General features: G+C 37.0%; 1 protein-coding gene across 1 annotated transcript in view; it reads right to left on the bottom strand.

The window, feature by feature from the left end:
• The window catches only part of Zir (dedicator of cytokinesis), an 869757-nt gene that overhangs the window by 384778 nt on the left and 458201 nt on the right, over positions 1–26778 (bottom strand). Inside the window, 3 exon segments of the mRNA XM_090382918.1 lie at positions 2486–2581; positions 2584–2611; positions 23880–24056. Coding sequence (XP_090239044.1) covers positions 2486–2581; positions 2584–2611; positions 23880–24056 — 301 coding nt within the window.

Raw genomic sequence — 26778 nt, 5'->3', positions numbered from 1 at the left:
TTTCATCTTCCAACTGCTCAGGTCCATCTTCAACGGAATTCTAACCACAAGAATCTTTCCTAAAGCCTGGAATAGCTACCTTGTCAGAACACTTCCAAAAGTTCGAAACCACCAATCTACCTAAGCACTTTTGGCCAATACCTAACCCCTCAATGATCCTGAAAATCATAGAAAAAATATGCTGCCCACCTTAATGAATCAGATCCTTGGAGATAAGCCACCACAGATCGACTACACTATCTGAAACTGATCCACAGTGAGGAACCTCCTTGCAACCACATGTAATATATTATCTGCCTTTGAACAAGAGGAACTCACAATCACGTACCTGGATATTGAAGCTGCCTTTGACACCATCAATGTGTCGGCGCTCCTTCACTTAATAGAAGACTACTATCTAATCCAAGGTAATATCCTCTGGTTAAAAGCATCACTCCTCTATGAGAGGGTACTACAAGTCAATGTCTATGAACAATCGCACAAGAAGGCAATCTCTGCTTGTGTCCCGCAAGGAGGAGTCCTATCTGGCTTATTATTTACAGCCATCATTGCACCTCTTGTCTGTAACAATGAGAAAATCATCACCTGTGGAGATGATATAAAAATTCTAACACCTGTTACTTGCAACAATCACCTTGAGGCTGTAGCGTGTATCAATAATATTCTCATCAACGTCACCTCTTACCTCAAACAGTATGAACTCTCAATCAACCCACAAAAAACAAAACTAATGGTGTTCTCTCTCAGACCAACCCCTACAATAATAGCCCCAACACTCAATGGAATTATAATATCTGTCACTCATCCCATGCAGATTTGGGAATAGTATTTGACCCAAAACTTCGATTTCACGCTCATGCAGACAAGATCACAACCAAAGCAGCCTCTCTCCGACGGGCAGCTAAACAACAACTAATTATGTTAAGGAGCCTAATATAATTAAGAAATTAATCAGAACAGTAATTTATTCTGCACTCCTCTATGCTGCTGAAGTGCAGGCATCAGCAACTACTACAATGAAGAAACCAATCCTCGCTGCAGAATTCTGGCTACTGAAATGGGCTAACCGGAAAGCTTGTCTCCACCACAGGACAGAACTACAGCCTTAGCTACCTCACTGGGGATGCAGCGACTGACTGATATCACTGAAATACAATGACTGATAGCTACAGTTAAAATAACCACGGGTCAGGTCTCGATACCATGCATTTGGAATTTGTGTTATTGGTGAATACCCAAGCCAGAACATTGGTCTGTTCTGCTTCTGCTTCTGGAATCGCAGGCTTCATATCTCAGACCATTTCATCCCAAACCAAATGCTACCGGAGGTACGGCAGCTCTACGCTGACTTGCATTGGATTTGCAGCAATAAAACCTACAGGAAAGAAGTGTTAGGAGCTCGCTCCAATTCCCAAAATCGAATAAGAAGTTCGTGCGCCCTCCACACCACCTTGCCAAGCTCTCCTGTGCCAAGACAAATTTCATTTGAGAGAGAAGTGCCAATCATGTATATTATATGTATATTTTTATTGTAAATATGATGTAGACCTGTATGATGTAGCTTGTAAATGTAGTTAATAATGTGTAATGTGAGGAAGTGTAATAACATGCTTACATTTTTAATTTTACAGTGTTCACATAACTAATTATCTATTCTGATGTGAGCCTCTGGCCTTTGGCCATGACAGGACAGTTGCAACTTCACTTATATCTATGTACATTGTATTGATTTAGTTGCAATAAAGACACTCTCTCTCTCTCTCTCTCTCTCTCTCTCTCTCTCTCTCTCTCTCTCTCTCTCTCTCTCTCTCTCTCTCTCTCTCTCTCTCTCTCTCTCTCTCTCTCTCTCTCTCTCTCTCTCTCTCTCTCTCTCTCTCTCTCTCTCTCTCTCTCTCAGTACTTAGCAGGATTAGAAAGTTTTGCCCATACAGCAGCTAGCATGTTTTGGGGAAGGCTGGTTACACAGGTACACGTAAATGGGTTACCGAAGTAACCCATTTAGGTAAAAAAAAAAAAAAAAAAATTTAAACTACAACCATTATCCATCCATTGCAATGGACCATAATCTGCCACACTGGTCCAGTGCGGGTTGGCATTTTAACTCTTAACTGATGCTGAAAGGTTGTATTGCAATTTCGTGATTGATATATCACAAATCACTTATTGCATATGTGAGACATGCACGAGGGCTAAAGTTGCATCTCAATTGTACATTTCTTGTTCTGCATGTGTTGTACTAGTCAAAAAAAGTAGTTTTGGGGCCCATACTCAAAAGGGCTTAATTCTTTATTACTGATTTCTCAACAGACTGATATTCCTCAACATTCCTCAACAGACTGAAAGTTTGGCAGTGGAATTTTGAAACGTTCTGTACAATGCCTTTGCAAGAAATTTTTATGGACAAGCAAAAAATTTAAATAAAATTAATATAAAATTTTGAACACTGCAACAGAATTTAAAAAAAAAAAAAAAATGTTTCCATTACCTTTACGTCTCATCATCATTTCATTCCTGGCACTGGCATGGCCTAAAATTACATCTTCCAATTTTGATTTAATATCTGATGTTTTCTTTAATTCTGTTGGCTAAACTTTTGAAGAATTTTTTTTCCCTGTTAAAATAAAGAAAAAAAAAAGTTTTACAGAAGCAGTTACTGTGTGTGCATAAAACAAATCAAAAATTGAATCAAACTAGTTCAAGGTATAAAGTGAAGGCAAGTAAAGTTATGTAAATTGAGTTAACAGAACTGATTAATGCCTTCAAACCAACAAATAAACATTACATCAGGCTGTAATATAGATAGATAATTAAAGTATGACGTAGATAATTAGATAATAAAGGTATATGAAAGCTTATGTGCATTGTAGAGAGAATAGTGTAAACCAAGAATGCCAATAGAAGATGTTTGGGGACAACAAATTTTCAATTTTAAAGCTCTAGAAGGATCAAAATAAATACACTAGTTAAAGACAGAGAGTAGTAATCAATGGACACTGCTCATCGTGGACTAATGTTATTAGTGGAGTCCCTCAGGATTCAGAATTGGGTCCATTATTGTTTTCTGTATTTATAAATGATATTGATGATCATACATCAAGCTTAATGTCCACGTTTGCAGACGATACGAAGGTTGGCAGTGTTGTCAAGGACACTACTGACACTATGCTACTGCAACAGGATCTGGAAAGGTTGAGCAGATGGGCTGAGAGGTGGAAAATGAAGTTTAACATTGACAAATGTAAAGTACTACATATGGGAAACAGCAACCCCAGAGCATCAACTCTGTGGTACTACACTGACAGTCGTAGAGAATGAAAGGGACCTGGGGGTGGTTGTGCAAGCAGATATGAAGTTTTCTGAGCAGTGCAGATGAGTGCAAGAGTAGCTCATGGTGTATTGTCGATGATATATAGAATTTTTTCTAGCAGGGATAAGGAGGTGATTATTCCCTTGTATAAGGCAATGGTCAGGCCACACCTAGAGTACTGTATACAGGTCTGGAGGCCTCTTTTCAAGAGGGATGTAGAGATGCTGGAACAAGTACAGAGAAGGGCAACAAGATTAGTGAATGGAACAAAGGGGTGCTCTTACGAAGAAAGGCTTAAGTTTTGCAAATTACAGTGTCTGGGGACTAGGCACCAGCGAGGTGATCTGATAGAGGTGTATAAAGCGTTGAATGGTTTGAGCATGCTCAACGCTGATGGAATTCTTTATCTTGCTCAGAATAATCACCTGAGAGGGCATAAATTCAAATTGAGAAAAAACAGATGTAGGATAGACGTGAGGAAATTTGCCTTTAGCCAGCGGGTGGTTGGTTGGTGGAATAAACTTCCATCCCTTGTCGTGGAAGTTGTTAGCCTAAATAAGTTTAAGGCTCAGCTGGACAGGTATTTCGAACGCACAGAGGGGTGAAGTGGAAGTGGTTCTTTTTTATTATTATTATTATTTTTTTTTTTTTTTGGCTGATGCTGCATAAGCTTGCTTTCTTGCATCAAATGCCTCTACTAATGCTAATGCTAAAGTTATTAAACAATAGCTAAATAGAAAGTGCTGTGATCCAAAACCAAAGGAAAAAAAGTGTGTGTGTTTGTGTGTGTGTGTGTGTACGCACACGCACGCACGCACGAACACATTGGGAGACAAAAAACAGCATCACCTTAAAAAAATAACATTTGTAGTGAAAACATATAAGATATTGTTTGATTAGTCATTTTGTTTGTTGCAAAACAAAGGTATTGTGTCAGATTATTATTTGTTATTTGGTTTTTAGGAGCATTAGCAACTAAGGCCATATTGCTCCAGGAATATGCAGTGTTCATTCCCTGACCTTTCCGCATCCTCTGTATTTGGTGGTGATGGGCTTGAACCTCGGTCTAATCAAGAAGCGTGAGCTATGCACTGCTGCTCCTTCCCACCTGGCTACGGAGGCACGTATTGTGTCAGATAGCACAACACATGCCTCAGCCGTTTCTATAAATATTGCATAAATATTGCATCAGCTGTTTCTATAAATATGCCGTTGGAAGGGTGTACACGATCATTAGTATCCTGTTTTGCAGAGGTGTAAGCATGGCTCCATATGTTTAGTTGACACCGAGAAAAAAAAAGTGGCTGTTGCTCTCTCCCAAGAAGAGCTTTCTATGTGTGCTATCGCTGATAAAATAGGATGCCATCAGTCAATAGTATCCCGGGTGCTGACAGGTTTCGGAATATGGTCTGCATGCCTACTGGCCCAAGAAGAAGCCTGTGTTGACCCAACAAATGAGGAAGAAGTGACTTGTTTGGGCTAAAATGCATGTTTCTTGGAAAAAAGAGCAATGGGGGACAGTATAATCTTTTCTGACAAATCAACATTTTTCGGACAGGAAGACGGGATGAAAATCGGAGGCATACCATCCTGATTGGATTGCATAACACCGACTGTAAAGTCTCTCACCGGTCAGACGGTCTGGGGATGCATAACAAGCAAAGAGGTGAGGTGAATTAAGTTTATTAATGGAATGGTGAATGTAGAGACCTACAATGCTATCTGGGAAGAGTGCCTGAAACCTGTTATTAGGGATCACCACACAGACGTTCAAAGCTATATTTTCCAACAGGACTCAGCACCTTTCCACTCAGCAAAACTGATAAGTTTTATGCTATTTAGACTTAATGATGAATTTGCCTTCTTGTCTCACAAGGCTTAAAACATAATTACACCAATGTTTTCCCTCCTCTTTCTACCTTAAGGTGCAGTCACACCTCAGAAATGCTGGCATTACAGGGTTGGACTGGCCCAGTTGGATTTGAACCCTATTGTAAATCTCTGGCATATAATGTTGTCTAAAACTGGCCCCCATCTCTGCGTTGTAAGGGTGTGGAACCATGAAATTGGGCAACTGTATATCCAGAAGTTGATTAAACCTATGCCAGATCATTGCAAGGCTGCAATTGCAGCTTGAGGAGGAAAAACAAAATATTGAGGGCTTATTTTGCTGATTTACAGTACATAATACTATTATAATAAATTGCCATTTCAGTTTGTACAGGTAAATGAAATAAAATGTATATTTGTTTGTCATGATTGCCATTTGCATGATTTCTCACATTAGCATTAGCAAAGGCACATGATGCAAGAAAGCAAGCATAGATAGCATCAGCCCAAAAAAAAAAAAAAAAAAAAAGAGACCCTTATTTTAGCCGTCCACTCGCTCCAAATGTTTGTCAAGTTCTGCCTTGAATCTATTTAAGGTATCAACTTCTACAACGACAAATGGTAGTTTGTTCCAGCAATCAACCACCTGCTGGCTAAAGGCAAACTTCCGCACATCTATTCTACAAACATCTTTCCTCAATTTGAATTTATACCCTCTCAGGTTTATACCCTCTCAATTTACCCTCTCATTTATACCCTCTCATTTATACCCTCTCAATTTATACCCTCTTGGGCATTCTGCGCAAGAGGAAGAATTCCATCTGCATTGAGCATGCTCAAAACATTCAAGGCTTTATACAACTCAACCAGATCACCTCGCAGGTGCCTAGTCTCCAGACACTGTAATTTGCAAAATTTAAGCCTTTCTTCATAAGTGCAACCCTTTGTTCCATTCACTAATCTTGTTGCCCGTCTTTGTACTCGTTCCAACAGCTCTACATCCTTCTTAAAATGAGGCCTCCAGACCTGTATGCGGTACTTAAGGTGTGGCCTGACCATTGCCTTATACGAGGGGATAATCATCTCCTTATCCCTGCTAGAAAAATTCCTCTATATCATTGACAAGACACCATGAGCTACTCTTGCAGACCGTCTGCATTGCTCAGAAAACTTCATATCTGCCTGCACAATTACCCTCAGGTCCTTTTCATTCTCTACCACTGTCAGTGTAAAGTGTGTTTAGTGTCAAGCGGCACCAGGGGTTCCCCCCATCTCCGCGTTGCTTGCATTGTGACAGGTCTGCCACTGTCAGTGTGGTACTACAGAGTTGATACGTTACTCTGGGGTTACTGCTTCCCATATGTAGTACTTTACATTTGTCAATGTTAAACTTCATTTGCCACCTCTCAGACCATCTGCTCAACTTTTCTAGATCCTGTTGCAGCAGTGTACTGTCATTAGTGTCATTAACAACCCTGCCAACCTTCGTATCGTCTGCAAACTTGGGCATTAAGCCTGATTAAGCCATCATCAATATCATTTTTAAATACAGAAAACAACAATGGATAAAACAGTGAATGCCGAGGGACTCCGCTAATAACCTTAGTCCACGTAGAGCAATGTCCATTTATTACGCTCTCTGCACTCTTGGTTTCGACCATCCCTTTATCCATAGCAGCAATTTGCCTCCAGTGCCACACTGCTCCAATTTGTGCAGCAGTATTCCATTTGCAACAGTATCAAAGACCTTTCTAAGATCCAAATATATGATATCAAAGTATTCTTTGCATCCAGTTCCTCTGTGACCACATCGTAGTATCCAATCGAATTGGTCAAGCAAGACTTCCCTTAACAAAACCATGCTGTGTTTGAGCTATTACTGTTGTCTTGTCTAGGTGATCCTGTATCACCTCTTTAACCAATGACTCCATTATTTTCCTCAGAAAAGAAGTTAAACTAACAGGTCTATATTTGGAGTGTCACTCCAATTCAATTCCAATTAAACAAAAGACACTAAACATTTATAACCATTTAAAAGATAATGGAGCACCTTCTGTTAACTCGGAGTTTGTTGCCAGTAAAGGTTGGTTTGAGTGATTTAAAAACTACTTCTCATTACATAACATAAGAATTCAAGGGGAAAGTGCATCGGCTGATAATGAAACTGCCAAGAAGTATGCAGAGGAATTTCAAAAAAATTACTGAAGAGCACAGGATACACACCAGATCAAGTTTTCAATGCCAATGAGACAGGTCTTTGGTGGAAAAACATGCCCAACAGAACGTTTATTTCAAACAAAGAGAAAACTGCACCAAGTTTTAAGGCATCAAAAGATTGTTTAATATTATTTATGGGTGGCAATGCATCAGTAGATTACATGATAAAATCTATGCTAGTTTATGGATCATCTAATCCTCGTGAAATGAAAGGTGTAAATAAAAAAGCATTACCGGTATATCGGGAAGCAACTAAAAAAGCTTGGATAACTGCTGATTTATTTAAAGAATGGTTTCGAAATTGTTTTGTGGCAGCTGTGGAAAACTATTTAAAGCAGAAAAATCTAGATTTCAAAGTTCTATTTCTATTGAATAATGCATCAGGCAATCCAAAAGATTTCAGACATCCAAATGATGAAGTAATGTTCCTACACCAAATACAATTTCTTTAATTCAGCCATTAGATCAAGGCATTATATCTACCTTTAAAACACATTACATCAGAAAATCATTACAATGGATTTTGGAAAAAATTGATTCAGAGTCTACTGACGTGATGGAGGCATGGAAACATTTTTCAATTGTGGTCTTTATCGGAATCATAGCTTTATTGCTCAAACAAGTAAAACCGTCAACATTAAATGCATGTTGCAAAAATGTATGGCCAGAGTCAGTTCATTTAGGAAATATGGTCGAACCGGCAGAAAACAGAATAGGTGTGATTGTAGAATTTGCTAAGTCAGTAGGAGGGGAAGGTTTTGATGATATGGCTACTAAGACATTCTAGAATTACTGGTAGAAAGAGGCTGGCAAAGCAGATTTGGTAGACATGGCATCGGAGGTAAACCAAATCAATTCAGAGGATGATAGTGCAGATGAAAATTCTAAAGTACCAACTTTTACACTAAAAAGCAAACGGGAGGCATAAACTTAGCTGAGCAATTAGAATTTCATTTTTTTTGAATGAGGAAACTTCGACTGAAAGGAGCACAAAGTTCAAAAGGGAGCTTCAAAAAGGCTTAGAACTCCATACCATGAAATTTACAAAGATCTATCAAACAAAAGCAAACAAACTCAGATTACTGATTTTTTTTAAAAAGAGAGCAGAAGATATTCTGCAACAGAGACAATGTTCTCACTTGATTGTGCTTAGCAGCGACGATAAGGAAGATAAAAAAAGGAAGAAAATTAAATGTATGTACATCATCTGACACATATATATCACAGTTTGTAAGACATTTGTTCAGTTATTACTATTTTTAATAAAATAGTAATAACTAATAGTAATAGTAATATAGTTATAAATAATGGTGTATTTTTGTTAGCTTTTGGACTGTATCCTCCCCCTATTTTGTACTGGTTCTTAGTCCTGTATAACAAAGTTTCGCACTACACGAGATTTTATAGGAACCTAACTACCATATTATATGAGGGTTACCTGTATATAGTTTCAACTCAAGGATGCTTCAAGTGAAATAAATTGACTATGAAGATGAATTCTTTTAATGAGAATGAAATGATCCTAGAAAGTCACAATGTGGGCAACTAATAAGTTAAAAGGAAAGTACACTCACCTACATATTCCTACACCACAACCAGGAATACAAGCAGTGCTAGCTTATGCTGTTTGTTTGTTTGTTTGTTATTTGATTTTTATGAGCATTAGCAACTAAGGCCATATTGCTCCGGGATATGCGGTGGTCATTTCGTGACCTTTCCGCATCCTTCGTATTTGGTGGTGACAGGCTCGAACCCCGGTCTAATCAAGAAGCGTGTGCTATGCACTGCTGCTCCTTCCCACCTGGCTACGGAGGCGCCTGCTAGCTAGCTTATGCGGTAAGTCAATAGGGCATTGGCCAAAGCAACGAGAATTCATCCAGAAAAAGAACATTTGGTAATGAACACAAAGAATGAAGTTGGAATGACAAAGAACGAAATTTCAGGATTCACATTTTCAAATTTTAGACAATGCAATCCAGTCAATGAAAGAGGTTGAGTTGATCGTATAGTACAACAATTAATTCCAATTTCTATACAATGTGATTTATATTATGGATTTATAAATTCTGCTTACAGATGGTGATCAGAAAGACATCTTCAGTCTTGATTTATATGAAGAATTCAATATCTATAAAACCATTTCAAAAACAATTATTCTCTTGAAAATCTTGCAATTAATATGTCCACACAATTTAACAGAATCATTGGCATATATTTTCACCACGAAAACCTGTAATGTTGCCAGCATAAGTGAACGTCAGAGAACAGTATTTTTTAAAGTTACAATTAATTAATAACTAATCATCATTCCATGATGACACAAGTTTAGTTGACTGAATCAGTAACCTTATCAATTGAAACATGCCAATTTGCCAAGAATTTAATAAATTCTCGATGAAATGAACAACAGATTTTCAGTAAGGCAGGAAAAAGGTAATCTTTAAAGGCAAAATTTTAATGAGTTCTTTAATGATAAATTAATAAATTTTATTTTAATTTTGAATTGAAAAACCTTTTCCAATTTAACTAAATGCGACAGGGTCATGGGCACCAGAGCAAAGGTGGCTCAGGATGCCCTAAGTCTTCAGGCCAGTTCTACTTTAATAAAGAAATAACAAATAGTATATACAAGTACCATTAAAACTGAAAATGTTTCAATAGCAAACTATATTGATAACTTTTTTTTTTTTATGAGAACCCCAAACAAGAGGTATTAGAACCTACAGTACTTAGTACTGTGCATGGGTCGGAGGTTAGAAGACGAAAGAAGATATTTGTTGACATTAGACTTGAAATTCTATAGACTGCAATGTTCAGGAAATACGTATGAAGGAAGGTTGTTACAGAAAACAGCAGTTGAATGAATAAACGAGGAAGATGAAAAGTTGGTTCTGTGAGTTTGAAGCTGGACAGTAAATGGATGCTGGCTCGTGATGGCACATGTTCGGACTGTTTTGAAAGAGAGAGCGGGAATTAGAGAAGCCAATTCAGAAGAACAGTTCCCGTGAAAATATCTGTAGAAAAGGCATGCAGTAGAAACAGAACTTCTATGAGACAGAGAGTGGAGAGAGTCTCTTAGAGATGAGTCATTAATAAACCTAACTGCCCTCTTCTGAATGGAATCAAGAAGCCTGAGAGGGGTTATGGGGGCACCACCCCAGATGTGTGAACAATATTCCATGGTAGGGCGGATTTGCGATTTGTGCAGAGTGAACAGCTGTTTGGAAGAAAAGTAATGCTGAGAGTGAAAGAGAAAACCAAGTTTTTTAAAAGCAGAGGAAGCAATATTTGTAATGTGCTTCTACCAAGAGAGAGATTAGAAGTCAGAGTAATCCCCAAAAGATATATATATATATATATATATATATATATATATATATATATATATATATATATATATATATATAGCGTCTCTGTAGCCAGGTGGGCATGAGCAGCAGTGCGTAGTACATGCTTTTTGATTAGACCGAGGTTCGAGCCCGTGAACACCATATACGGAGGATGCAGACCACTGCATATCCCCTGAGCGATATGGCCTTAGTTGCTAATGCTCCTAAAAACCAAACAACAACAAAAGATATATAATCTTGCATAGAAATCGGAGGGTCACCAAAGATAAGCATAAGAGCTGAAGAATCCTTTTTGCGAGATATAAGGCAGGACTGAGTTTTAGAAGGATTGAAATCAACTAAGTTGTCTTTGCCCCACTGGAGAATTACCTGGAGATGGGCATTTAAGGAATTGGTAGCGGATATTCGAAAAGTTGAAGCTGATTGAGAAGGGCAAGGTTACTCAAACTGGAAAGTGGAATACAATGTGCTATCATCAGCAAAACTATGGATAGGATTTCCGGTCAATGGAAGACGGTCATTAAGATACAAGACGAAAATAGTCGGGGAAAGAACTGAACCTTGGGGAACACCAGCATTAGTGGAGAAGTTAGAAGACAGAGAGCCATCTACCATCAACCTCAGTGAGTGATCATAGAGAAAACTGGATAACCAATTACTAAAAACAGTTGGCAAATCATAAGATGGAAGCTTGTTCAGAAGATCTTTATGACAACTACGATCGAAAGCCTTTGAGATGTCAAGAGCAACTTCCTGTGTTTCACCGAACTTTTCCATTGAATTTGTCCATAAATGGGTAACATAAGCCAGTATACCACCAGTGGAACGAAACTGACAGAATCCATACTGGCATTCGTTGATCAGATGGAAGGATTCTAGATAGTTTAAAAGTTGGCAGTTCATTGATTTCTCCAATACTTTAGAAAGAGTAGAAGTAATTCCAATAGAATAATAATTGGATGGGAGGGATTTGTCACCCTTTTTAGGAACTGGCTGGATATGAGCAAATTTCCAAGCAGAAGGAAAGACACCTTTGGAATAAGAAAGTGAAAAAAGGTGGTAAAGAACAAGAGTAAGTTCAGGAGCACAGGTTTTGAGAACAAATGGAGAAATACTGTCAGGAACTGGAATTTTCTGAGCATCAAGATTTGTCAAAATCCTTCTGATATCCTTTTGACGGAAGACCACAGGAGTCATTGAATGGAGCATGTTGGGAATGGTGGGAGGTGCTTTACCAAGATCATTAATACATGAGTTGAAAGAAAAATAGGATGCAAGCAGGTCAACTTTATTCTTGGTTGAAGTGACAACAGAACCAACTGGTTTTGACAGATGTGGGAGCAGAGATGGGCAAAAGTTGCTGGAAATACCTTTGGTTGATTTTTTTTTTTTTGATTTGGTAGTTGTTGGCGCATCGGCTTCTGTGGCCATATTGCACCTCCCAAGGTTTTTGCAGTACTTTGATCCAAGCCCGAGGCGGGAATCGAACCCGCGACCTTTGGGTTGCCGGGCAGGTACTTTACCCACTCGGCTAGCCCGGTCGGCTGGAAATACCTTTGGCAAGAGACCAGAATGTTTGACTACCATTAGGGCAAGAAGCAAGTTTTCTACTCTTGGTCTGTTAAAAATCTAGTTTGGACTGATTAATAAGTGCTTTACAATTGTTGCGAGCTTTGGTGTAGGCAGAAAATGAAACTGAAGAATTAGAACCAAGCCAATTACGATATGCAACATTCTTCTCTTGAACAGCCCTAGCACACTTAATGGAAAAACAAAGTTTAGAAAAAGGACGAGAATTTAAAGTGGAGTTTGGAATAAAGGATTCCATTCCTACAAGAATAATTTCACTGACACGATCTGAGCAAACATTAACATCAGAAGTTTTGAAACAGTAATCAGACCAAGGAAAAGAAATCTCACAGGTCATCCCATTTTGCTTTCTTGTAATGCCAAACAACACAAGGTTGGGAATAGCCACGAGATAAAGGCTCCATTGGAGAAGAGACAATCATCACCAATTTGTGATCTGAAGTGCCTAAAGGACCATTTACTTCGACTGTGTACTTATAAGAGTTGTAGTTGTTTGTGAGAAAAAGATAAAGCATGGCTGTATGGTTAGGATTGTCTGGTATTCTTGTATGTAAATGAACTATCTGTGCAAGGTGATTAGTAATTGCAAAAGCCTCAGCATCTCGACCAGCTGGGTCGGTGTGACTAGAAAATGGAGGAGTTGTGAACATTAAAATTCTCAAGGAAATTACCTCAGTGTTAGGACAGTTGGACTGGAGAAAGGCAAGTTGCAGAGAGAGAGAGAGAGAGAGAGAGAGAGAGAGAGAGAGAGAGAGAGAGAGAGAGAGGGGGGGGGGAAGTCAAAGAGCTCCAAGTTATTTTGTTATTTATTTATTTTTTTTTTTTTAGGAGCATTAGCAACTAAGGCCATATTGCTCCGGGATATGCTGTGGTGGTCATTCTCTGACCTTTCCGCATCCTCCGTATTTGGTGGTCACGGGCTCGAACCCCAGTCTAATCAAGAAGCGTGTGCTATGCACTGTTGCTCCTGCCCACCTGGCTACGGAGGCGCCGAGCTCCAAGTGATTCGTGGAGTTGGGAGAATGGTAGAGACAACAAATGAATTTGACAGAATGAGATAGAGAGATTTTAAGCCAGAGAAGATCGAAAAGAGGAGATTCCAAATTACCAAGTCTCTGACAGGGAATATCGGAAAGGACATATGTACAAGTACCACCTTTGAGACTAAAGGAATCATACAGCAAATAATTTGTGCAACTGAGATGAGCAGTTGTTGAATCAACCAATAACTGAGATTCTGTCAGGAAAAAGTACATGGGGTTTGACAGACTGCAAGTAGAAATGGACTAGGAAGTGTTTTGGAGGTTTAGATCTTTTCACAGATAAGCTAACTCCATTAGTTTAACAATTAATGGTGTATTCAACAGTAAGAAAAAGTGGGTGGGGGACATGCTGTATTGAGTAATTTTTGGTGCTTCCGTAGCCAGGTGGGCAGGAACAGCAGTGCATAGCACATGCTTCTTGATTAGACTGGGGTTCGAGCCCGTGACCAATACAGAGGATGTGGAATGGTCATGGAATGACCACCGCATATCCAGGAGCAATATGGCCTTAGTTGCTAATGCGCCTAAAAAGCAAACAAACAAACAAGCATAGAGTAATTTTTGGATATGGCATACACATGGTAAGAATATATCCAGATCCCTGACATAATGTAGCCTCGACAATGCCCCCCCCCATACACACTACTCAGACTCCCTTCAGTCACTATCTGATCCGGAAGCCTCCCAGAGAGTTACCAATAGGTTCTGTCCGGTGTAACCTAGCGGCCATCCTCTGAACACCGTTTTAGAGCTGTGCCCTCGAAATGTAAGGAAGTTTGGATCTCGCAATGATGTCCATCATAACCTAAAAAGACATCTGCATGATGGAAGAGATGGGGAAAGGAACTTAGCTCTGGAGACTAAACATGGGTTCCACCACTTCAAGTCTCCAATAACCAAAGTGGTGGTATTGCACCAGTTGATGAGAGTCATCTACCACCTAGGACTGCTGCAAGCTTTTGCTAAAATACCTTTACGCTTCCTCAGAGTGACCAGGCTATATAAGATTAAAATAACATACGCCATTAAGTAAAATAAAACAGAAAGTTAATAATAAAATGCCAATATACTACACATTATTATACACTTGCCATAAAAATAGTAACAACGGCATGCAGAATGATTACATAATTAAAAAGTAACAAAGTAATGATATGAGTCTTCTTGGTCAGTATCTGTGAATATGCTGTGGGAAAAAGGGATGGAGGAGGTCTCTCTCATTTTCAGCACTGCACTATATGAGCTGACTTATAAATCACTATATGAGCTGACAAATAGTATATACTATTTATATTATATTTTATATTATATAGTTTATTTATTTTCTGCATTTTCTTGGTATAAATGTACAGAATAGTAAGGGATGAAAAACAGGGAGGTAATTCTGGAAACTGGAATACTGTGGAGAAGTTGTCCCAAGAGTGACGAGATATAACTTTATATATGACTAATCAGAAACTTCTCTTTTAAGAATTTTTTTTTCTTTTACATTTAGGAATATGAAAATTCAATGCATTAAGCCAAAATTCGATTAACTAGGAAGAAAGAACAGTATAACTAATATTCACTCTCCACACATGAGGAGGACAAAAATATGGCGAATACATACTTTGGATATGTGTATACTTTTAAAAAAAGGTACAGCATAAGGAGGATACAAAAGAAATGGATAAATAACTGCCTGGTAGCGTTAAAAAAACAACAAAAAAAGATAGCATGGGATAGTTTGAATGATTAAAAAGCTCTGAAGATAAAAGAATTATAAGTTGATCTCAAAAGTGGTAAGAATGACAAATGGCTGAGTATGAGAAATCACTGGCTAAGGGAGTTGTTGTTGTTTTGGTTTTTAGGAGCATTAGCAGCTAAGGCCATATTGCTCCGGGATATGCGGTGGTCATTCCCCGATCTTTCCGCATTCTCCATATTTGGTGGTGACGGGCTCGAACCCCGGTCTAATCAAGAAGCGTGCTACGCACTGCTGCTCCTTCCCACCTGGCTACGGAGGCGCCGGCTAAGGGAGTAACAAATAGGGAATTTAATATGTAAATGTAAATACAAAGAAGAGAAGAAAAGCCTAGATCAGACTCTTACGTTACAGATGAAAGAAGCTTATTGATAAATCAGCAATACTGAAACTCACAGATGAAAGTCCCTTTAAGCAAAGAGAAATTTTGCAAGTGAACCAGAACATTGTAAAAAAACAGTGATACGAAAATTACAGCAATTATTTTGAGGAAAGTGCCAAGTGAAAGCTTTAAACTATTAAAGTTTGATGCCTTTATGTTAATATGAGTGAAAAAGGAATTATTCCCTTGGAATGAAGAAGTGACAATGTATTTCCAATCCATAAGAAAAAAGTGCATAACCTGTCAGTCTGACTTCAGTGGTAGGGTAAATCATGGAGAGAATGATTAGCGAATGCAATTCAGAATCATCTAAGTAGAAATGTTTTCTTGAAGGAATAGAGCATGGATCTGTAATGGGAAAATCTTGTTTAGCTAAAACAATAAACTATTATAATAGCATCATTCATGAGTAAAATGCAGGAAATAACTCTGACATTGTGAAATTTTTTAAATGAATTGTCAACCAATTCACAATGATGCTTCCATTCCAAGCAAGGAGACGGAGCACCAATGAATCTTTGAAAAAATGATGAGATTGTATCATTTATTTGTTATCCTAAATTATTCCGTGCATCATGACTTACAGTTTAAATTGTTCTGGAGGAGAGAGGAAGTAACCTTATTTTTGAACAGTACAGCTGATATAGAGCTACCAGATCAATGTCTTTTTCAGATAGGATTTTCTGTAACTACAGAAAATCCTATCTGAAAAAGATAGGATTTTCTGTAACATTTTAGAGGGGGGGGCTCATGTCAGTTTTTTTGCCAGACAATTTGTTTTATGGCAGTTCAGTGCATGACAGTTTGCTCTATGAGACAATTTGGTGAATAACATTTTGCTGTATGTCACAATTTGTTGAATGGAAATTTCACAAAAGACAATTGATAGCTACGACAATTCGGTGAAAGATAATTGGTGGTAATTACAATATGATGGATCACACAGTGATCAAAAATTAACAAAATTAATGAAGTAAAAGGTATAGAAAATAAGAGAAATTTTGGCAACTTAGAAAAGAGGAATGCAGAAATTTATAAAAAAGGAAACATATTTATTTCTAATTTATTTTGTATAACAGGATTCATGCTGATCCTTCTCACAGGCAGGTTGGAAAATAAGCTAAAATTATTTTCCTATTTCAGCAAGACTCCGTCCATACAGTAACAACCTTAATCCAGGAAGCTGCTGGGGAGCTACTAAACTGAATTAATCTTGGAATCTGCTAAGCTTTTCATACCAACTAAGAAATACTGTTTGAGGTTTACACCTAAACGAATGTCAGATGAACTAATGAAACTTGTGGCAGAGAATAAAAATTCATAGGATGCATATATAAATTATCAGGCAACAGAGAAGCCTAAGGTAGATATAAGCTAGTCTGTAATCAAGTCATAAAGGAGGTTAGGCTGGCGAAGACAGATTATGAGAAATCTTTGGCAAAAGGATTCAAAGCAAACAGCAAAGAATTCTTTACTTATGTAAATGCTAGAAGGAAGAGGACGAATCAGACTAGCCCACCCAATATCAACGGTTAGGCTGTTGGAGAGGCAGCAAGAGAAGTAAGCAAACCCTTACCCATAATTATGAGAGCATCCTTGGTTTCGGGGGACGTCCCCACAGACTGTAGAAGTGCAAATGTATCCCCAATTTACAAAGGGGGACAAAGAGTAACACCAGTAATTACAGACCTGTTAGTTAACTTCTGTTCCAGGAAAAGTAATAGAGTCACTGGTTAAAGAAGCAATGCAGGATCATCTACACAAGACTGCAGTAACAATTGAGGTACAGCATGGGTGTATTAAGTGTAAATCTTGCCTGAGCAATTTGATTGGATATTATGATGTGGTCCCAGGGGAACTGGATACAAAAAAAAAAATAATTTTGTTATCACATACTTGAATTTCAGGAAAACTTTTGATACTGTTGCACATAAAAGGCTGCTATACAAATTGGAGTAGTGTGGCAGTAAGTGAATGTTGCTACTACAAATAAAATGGCAGTTGAGTGGGAGAAGACAGAGAGTAGCAGTAGTAGAGGCATGCCATGCAAGAAAGCAAGCTTATGTAGCATCAGTAAAAAAAAAAAACCAAAGCTGTTTCATACAACCATTCCCTCTAAACATTTGTCCAGTTCTTCCTTGAATTTATTTAAGCTATCAACCTCCACAACGACAGATGGAAGTTTGATGGAAGAACTTTGTTACATTTTGATACACTTCTGGCATTTTCTGGTAATCAATGTACACTGCTTATCATGGACTAATGTTATTAGTGGAGTCCTCAAGGGTTGTGTTGGGACCATTCTTGTTTTCTATATTTATTAATGTATATATATTGATGAAAGTATAACAAGCTTAATGTCCTAGTTTGCAGATGATAGAAAGGTTGCCAGGGTTGTTAATGACAGTAATTAAGGAATGCTGCTGCAACAGAATCTGGAAAAGTTAGGCAGTTGGGCTCAGAGTTGGCAACAGAAATTTAACATTGACAAATACAAGTACTGCATAAGAATAGCAGTAACCCTAGTAACAGATCAACTGTGCAGCTCTAAAATCAGGGTAGTGGAGAATAAAAAGACCTGGGGTAATTGTGCCATCCAATATGAAGTTTTCAGAGTGATACAGACAGGCTGGCAGAGCAGCTCATGGGGGCCTTGTGAATTGAATTTGTATAAGGCAATAATGATACCACTGTTGAGTACTGCATACAGGTCTGGAGACCTCATTTTAGGAAGGATGTAGAGCTGACGAAACAAGTACACAGAGAGGGGCAACGAGAATGATGAGGGCAATAAAGGGTTGAAGCCTTTCTTACCAATAAAGGCTTTAGTTCTGCAAATTACAGCATCTGGAGACTAGGCACTTGCAGGGTGACCTGACTGGGATGTATAAGGCTTTGAATAGTTTGAACAAGCTCAATGCTGATGGGAGTCTTCTTTTTGTTCAGATTACGTACTTGAGGGGGCATAAATTCAAGCTGAGGAAAGGCTGTTGCAGAATAGATGTGCAAAAATTTGCCTTCAGCCAGAAAGTGGTTGATTGCTGGGAAAAACTTCCTTCTGTCATTGTGGAAGTTGACAGCTTAAATAAATTCAAAGAACTTGACAAACTTTTGAATCAAATGGATGGGTGAATAGGAAGTGGGTTTTTTTTTGGGGGGGGGGGGGGAGCTGATGCTGTTTAAGCTTGCTTTCTTGCATCATATGCCTCAACTAATGCTAATGCTAATCAAAATAAGATTATTTAATTATTATTTTTTTAACATATCTACTCAGTTGAATCCTATGCTTTTCCAGGCGCATGAACTGGTTGATGGTTAGGAAGATATAAGAAAATTTACAGGTGCAGAAAACAGAGAACAAAAATGAAAATTATCACTACAAAGGTTGTTAAAGCCAGAAGCTGTTTTACTGACATTGACTGCCTGAGGGTTGTGTAGCCAGAAAAATTTTCATTTTCACACATCAACATAAGCTCTAGGGAAGCTAACCTGCCTGCATTTAACCCATCCACAGTACTAGCCTACTACTAATTTCTTTCAATATAAACTATGGCACAGGTTGCAAAACAATAATTCAGACACAGCATGGGTTTGTTAAGGGAAAGTCTTGTCTGACAAATTTGATTGGTTATTATAATGTGGTTACAAAGGAACTGGATGCAAAAAATAATTTTGATATCATATATTTGGATTTCAGGAAAGCTTTTGACACTGTTGCGCATGGAAGACTACTGTACAAATTGGAGCAGAATGGTATTAAGGGTAAGTTGCTACAATGGATAAAAGGATGGTTGAGTGGGAGAAGACAAGAAGGTGGTAATCAATGGGTGCTGCTCTTCGTGCACTAATGTTATTAGTGGAGTCTCACAGGGTTCGGTGTTGGGGCCACTGTTGTTTTGTATATTTATCAATGATATTGATGAAGGTATAGCAGGCTTAGTGTCGAAGTTTGCAGATGATACAAAGGTTGGCAGGGTTGGTAATGACAGTAATGGCAGTGTGCTACTACAACAGGATCTAGAAAATTTGGGCAGATGGGCTGAGAAGTGGCAACTGAAGTTTAACCTTGACAAATGCAAAGTACTGCATATGGGTAGAATAACCCCAGAGAAACTTTTTCATTTTCTACCAACTTAAGTTGGTAGAAAATGAAAAAGACCTGGGAGTAATTGTGCAGTCAGATATGAGGTTTTCTGAGCAATGCAGACAGGCTGCCAGGGCAGGTCATGGGGTTTTGTCATTGATATATAGGAATTTTACTAGCTGGGAAAAGGAGGTGATTGTCCCTCTGTATAAGGCAATGGTCAGGCCATGCCTTGAATACTGCATACAGGTCCAGAGGCCTCATTTTAGGAAGGATGTAGATTTGCTTGAACATGTACAGACAAGGGCAACAAGATTGGTGAGGGAAAGGAAGGGATCCTCTTACCAAGAGAGGCTTAAGTTCTGCAAATTGCAATGGCTGGAGACTAGGCATCTGTGCGGTGATCTGATTGAGGTGTATAAGGCCTTTAATGGGTTGAGCACGCTGAATTCTGGTGGGATTTTTTCACTTGTTCAGATTATGAACCTAAGGGGGCATAAATTCAAATTAAGAAAAGACAGATGTAGAATAGATGGTGGACATTTGCCTTTAGCCAGCGGGTGGTTAATTGCTGGAACAAACTCCCATCTTTCATTGTGGAAGTTGATAGGTTAAAAAAATTTAAGGAGGAACTGGACAAACGTTTAGAGGGAATGGTTGTGTGAATTTTTTTTTTTTTTTTTTTTGGCTGATGCTGCATAAGCTCATACACTTGCTTTCTTGCATCACCTGCCACTACTACTACTACAAACATCAGTAGATGCACATTACCCAGCCGGTATCCATTAATGATCTCTACTTTTGGGGTCTGGAACAACTCCCTCCATGTATATTTCCAAAAAAATGCAACTGACAGAAGAGTGAAAGTAAAGTGTGAACAAGGCTCTCTCTCATATCTCAGTCTTTATCCTCCATTGGCACATTTTTAGTAGGATCTTCTAAAAAAAAGTTGACTGTGTATTAAAAACCAAAGGTGAATAGTATGCCCTATCAAAAATATAAAATATAAAGAATGGTAACATGATCACTAAATTTGCCATTTACAGCAAAGCATGTTAAAATTTAACATTTTTGTCTTGCTTTGCCACAGACCGAACTCTCTTGCTTTGCCCCACTGAATTCTTTGCACAATGACTACAAAACTATTTCCTTTTTAAAACAGTTTGGTGCAGTGTGCTAAGATCCCAGAAACTTGTAACATTTTATGAGAAGCAGAAAATTCCAAAATTCACAAAAGGCCCAACTAACAATGCTCCTCCTCATTTGCTAATGTTTGCTTTATTCTGGAAGAAACCTCCAGAATCCAACTTATGGCAGTTTTTGTTCACTTCTTCAAGTATGACACCATGCAGCTCTAAGTTTTTTGTAATAAAAATTCTTTAGATGCGAGGTCTTTATCTGCTCTATAACTGTTATTTATGGTACAGCTTTTTTTGGTATTTTCACAGGGATTTCCAAGTCTGTGATCTATTGACAGGGCTTGATATTTGTGTTTATTATAATCCCTTTATAATCCCTGTATAAGCCTCATATTTTAACTTTTCATTTTTGACATTCTGCCTTAGTGAATTTTTGGCTTCTATTATGGCATTGCTGGTTTTCGGGTCTGCAGTCACTAGTTTTATAATTATAGTTATTTGCTTTTTTATTTGTATTAGGTTGGGTAGTCTGCATACTAAGGGCAGAAGGCAAAGATAAAGAAAGCCCAAACGAGAAGTACGCAAAAATTCAATGAAATTTACTGGTAAAAGTACTTTGCCGTAATGGCATTTGTACTGTTGCTCGCTCAATAAACATACAGTGGGTGTTATCGGTCTGGAGTAGAAATTGAATCCCATAGGAGATTGAGACCCTCCCAAAGTGGAGGGAGTAACCCAACCTTTTTTCTTTAGAATCACTGGTGGACTAGTGGATAAATTGCTTATTAAGAAGAAGAAGAATAAAAAAAAAAAAAAAAAAAGGTAAAGGAAGCCCACACAAAGAAGCATGGCAAACTTCGAAAAATTTTACTGGTGAAACTATGTTACAAACATTTTTTACTATGCCAGAACTTCCAATATGACTCTGTTCGTGATTCAATTAGTGATTCTAAAAAAAAAAAGGCCAGGTTACCCCCCTCCACTTCGGGAGGGTTTCAAGCTCCCGTGGGATTCAACTTCTACTCCAGACCGATAATACCCACCATCTGTTTACTGAGTGAGCAACAAGACAAATGCCATTATGGAAAAGTACTCTTACCAGTAAATCTCATCGAACTTTTGCATGCTTCTCATGTGGGCTTTCTTTACCTTAGCTGGGCAGAATTGGTAGGGGCACTTTTGGCACTGCACATGTAATGCATCTTAAACAATTTCATCGAGCTCTGCAGAAATTCTATTCTATTTTCCCTTTCTGTAATTTTCATTTTCAACTGTGTGACATCAATGGTCATCTCTTTACCATATGATCCATAATTGTAATATGCTGATTTTGGCATCATTTCTGAACTGCTTAAGGAACTACAAATAACTGATTTTTTAGTCCTAACTTATAGTCAGCTGCTATATCAGTTGAGTAATTGCTTTTCCTTCTGCATGCCAAGAAATTATGCCAGGTTTCATTTACCAACAGAAGCTCAGCTTATGGGAACAGAGCAGAGGACGTTTCTCTGTGTTCACTGCATTCCTATTTTTTCCCAATTGATGTGTTACCGATTTAGTGACCTCATCAGCAAATATTTATCTTCTTTTTTGCAAGTTATTTTCAACTACTGTTTCCCAGTCTTATGCTATGTTTTTGGGCATGACTATTGTTTATATTGTTGGTGTGGAAGAATTCGATACAGCAGATATTACAGCCTGAATAAAAAAAATTTTTTTTTTTTTAAAGAGTTATGAAATTGATTTTGATTAACTTCGCAAGTAGAAAATGGATATGATTTTATTTATCCATAGAGGACAAACTTTAATTTATGTTGGCCAATTTCTGGAATTTTCTCTTATGAAGTAAGCAAATTAAGTACATTTGAAAGTGCTAGCACATGATTAAATTTGCTACTATAACTTTTAAAGAATTCATAGAAACTTAACCAAATTTTTATACCTACTTACCTCCATTTTAATTTGATCCCTATAAATTTTGTTGTAATTTTTGACCCACTACCTCTCAACTTTGGAGAGTACTGGCAATCACAGTCTTACAAGCAAATGCCATCTGGTATATGTTTTCCCAGGTCACAATCCATGTTCTGAATACTTGGCAGTTAGATCTTCCTGCTTCTGAAAATTACAATCACTCTCTCTGAAGGAATCCAGCGCTGGAGCTGAAATACTAAGGTCTCCTCCCTCTCCTAAATGCTTGCAACAACTTACAGCCAAGAGGGGGCTTCAGTGCTCCAGAATACAAGTAAGCCCATACAATTCTTAGGCTGTCCAATCATTCATGATGGAATATCTCCTAGCATCTTTAAGGCAGGAATTTAGAGCCCTACGATTCCTTTGTTTTAGGTTCATCAAGCACATCATTTAAGTGGTTGATAATCTTTTCAATATTTATGATATTTGCCAATCATGAGGGAACCAAAGAGTACTGAAATTTTTTGCATATATAAAACAGTTAAGTCAAGTTTTCTAAATTACTGCAGTGTCCTTCTAACATAGCATAATGTGTTTATTAATTCTTAATGATGTCCTTCAGCTGTTTCAAAATGAATACACATTTTTAAGGCCATCCCAATGCACTAGCAAAAAACATCTAGTCTACATGGATAACTAGACTATTCACAAAGAGAAAACAATCTTCCTCTGCATCCAATCTCCAACACCACTACTCAGCTGCCAGAGTTTAGATTATTACTATATTCTTACTCTCTAGAAACGGCCCAAACTCCTCAAAATCTGTAACTCTATGATATCATCTTGTGCTCTAGACATGTGCTAATCTCGTATGACCACATAAGAAATGCAGACCAGGTTATAGATCTTTTGTGCAAGTTGTGATGGCAGTTGTGTATGGTTTAACGTCCTATATTTCATTAAGTTAATATTTTTATACTTTATTCATAATATGCGGAGAAAGCTGACCACTATTTATAACACCATTAGGAATAATTATCAACTTTAATAAGACTAATTTACATTTACCAAAGAGTACTAAACTAACAGAGGCATATTTTTTATATATTGTGAAAAATAACATATCCTGGAGTTTTTAAATAAAGCACAAACCTTACTTATGGCGATATATAAAAAAATTTTCATTCAAAACTGAATAAAACTTGAATGAATAGTTTTATAATTTTAGCAACAAAAAAAAAGAAAGGAAAAAAGATGAAACAGTGAAACTATTACATACTTTATATTCAAAGCAAGATACAGCAATAAACAGTACTTCTAAGAGTTGATTGAGCCTATAACTAGGAAGATCTGCCCACCACTGTTTTAAGACTTTGTCATCAACATTTTTTATCACCCACAAGAAACATATCAGCAAATGACGGGTGGTATCTTCTTTCAGCTGGCATTTTCTAGTCTACAGAATTGAAGAAAACTTGAAAATTAAGCATGTTAATATTAATAATATCAAAAACTAAAAAGCTTTAGTAAAGTACATACCAAAGCCTATTTTGAGTTATTTTAGTATAGAAAAATATATGCTTTGTTAATCTTTAGAATAATTACTTTAGAATAATTTAGAATAATGAGAGAATAATTACTTCAAGTATATTTTCATTCATATTAAAATATATTATAATTATTGCAATTTGTATTATTATTATTACATACCAAACAATAAGAAAACAAATGACAAGCCAACACTAATTGTGAAGTTTTTAAACCATGTGGCAAAGGAAAAATGATGAGAAAAGCAAAGGAGATCCAACTAACAGCAAAAGATATCAGAACAATAGCGATATCCCAATCTACATAAATGACCACTTAACAGCCCACCTCAAGCAATTGTTTTGGGAAACAAAACAATTAATAAGAACTCACAGTTACAAATTTTTATGGCAAAAACATGGCAAAATTTATGTGAAGAAGAATGAATCTTCAAGAACCATTAGAATTCAGAGTTCAAAGGATTTGCAGTTTATAAAATAGACTTTTTTATTGTGAATAATTGAAATTTCCAGAAATCTAGATTTAAGGTAAAATTAAGACATCAGGTATGCTTTTTGAGGAATCACAGATTTTCAGTTCACCTTTACATTTTATAAATAATCAAAATATTCAAGCTCTTATAATTGATAAAAAAGACAGTTCTTTATGGTAGCTCTAAATATCAGGTCACTAAGAAAAAATTGGTTTAACTTCTTGCAATATATAAATGCAATGAAAGAATATATCTCATGTATAGTTTTAACAGAGGTTAACATAAAAAGTGATGAAATTTCCAATTATAACATACAAGATTATGATAAGGTCTATACATTGAGAGAGTTGAGAAGGGGTGGAGGAATAATAATATACTATAGAACATACTTTAGGGCAATACAGGTTTACCACTTAACTCAGTCTTGTGAAAACTGCTGTGTCAAATTATTAGGAGAAGACCCAGAAAACACATTCATGATTTGTGCTTTTTACAGGCAACCATCAGATTCAATAAACAGCTTCTTAATAGAATTAGAAAACATTATTTTGCAATGGGACGACATACAAACAGATAAGACCATACTAGTAGGAGATTTCAATATTAATTTACTAACCGATGGAACTGATAATGTGATACCCAGATACTCTGCAATCTTAAACAATTATGCATTTGAACATACCTTATTTGGAATAAATACAAAGGATGGAGGGTAATAGAACAGTCAGCTCTTGTTTGGACCACCTAATTACAAATATCAAGTTGAAACGCTAATTCCTACATACTATTAAATCAACTTTCAGATCACAGAACATGTATACTAATAGTAGATATGTATTCAAAACAACATCCATATGAAGATATAAAATTAACAAATGCTACGAAGAAAAATTATTTATCAACAGATAAACTGAAACAGAACATAGAAAACATGTTAATACAAGATCAAGCATCTTACACAACAAATGTAAATGTTTTTTTCAAATAAGATAATACAAATTATAAACAATTCGAGGTTTAAAACAGAGAGAAAAGTTAATCACACAGCCAACAACACAAACACTGGGAGTAGCAAGTTTAAGCTTAGGAAACCTTGGATGACTAAAGAAATAGAAGAACTAATGGTACAAAGGGATAAATATTTCAGGCATTATACAAATTGTCCATCAAAGAAAGAACATTATCACAATTATAAAACACTCAGAAATAAAGTGACAGGTATGATAAAAAAGCAAAAAAACACTTATTACAATCATCTTTTCATGGATAAGCAGATAATACAAAAGGATAGATGGAGCATTATAAATAACATGTTAAGTACAAGGAAGAAAAAGTCAAGGGGAAACCAAATTAAAACATTAGTAGAACAGATTTCTGGTGCAAACAAACAATATGAGGCTGCAAATAGGTTTGCCAAAGCTGTATTAGATCTCAACAGATATTTAATACATTATTGCCAAGATTCCTTTACTCAACAAGATAGGCTTCCTCAGATAATGAACACTTGTGTAGTCTTAGCTCCACATTATACTGATATTCTTAAAATTATAGAACAATTAAAGAACAAGAAATCTTATGGACTGGACTATATTACAGTAACCGAGGTAAAGAGAAACAAAGAACAGTTCTCTGTTCTCTTTGTAGAGCTAATAGCACAGATGTTAGAGTCGGGAAGCTATCCTACAAATTTATTCTCATTTAAGGTAATTCCTATATATAAAAAGGGACCACCTGATGACTTTTGCCATTACAGACCAATAACAATACAGTCAATTTTAAATAAGATAATAGAAAATTATATATTTTCCCATATAAGCAAATATTTACATCAATATGGACTGTTAAACAACTCTCTATTCTCATATCAGAAGGGCAAGAGCACACAGACATTATTAGAGAACTTAGTAGACTCTCTAAACTTACATTTAAACAACAATAACTTCATATTGATTTTATTTATAGATTTGACCAAAGCATATGACCTAACTGATATCCCAATATTGCAACAGAAATTATTGAAATATGGTATAAAAGGAAGACTCAATCAACTCCTAGCAAATTATTTAACCAAGAGAAAAATAACAGTAGAAGTAGAAAATACAAAGGGAAAATCTTATAATGTAAAGGGAGGAGTACCTCAGGGCACACATGCTGGACC

This window comes from Mastigoproctus giganteus, chromosome 10 (assembly GCF_048544385.1).
Source record: "Mastigoproctus giganteus isolate SK-2022 chromosome 10, ASM4854438v1, whole genome shotgun sequence".
Taxonomy (NCBI): Eukaryota; Metazoa; Arthropoda; class Arachnida; order Uropygi; family Thelyphonidae; genus Mastigoproctus; species Mastigoproctus giganteus.
This window is presented reverse-complemented; position numbering and strand designations above follow the sequence as displayed.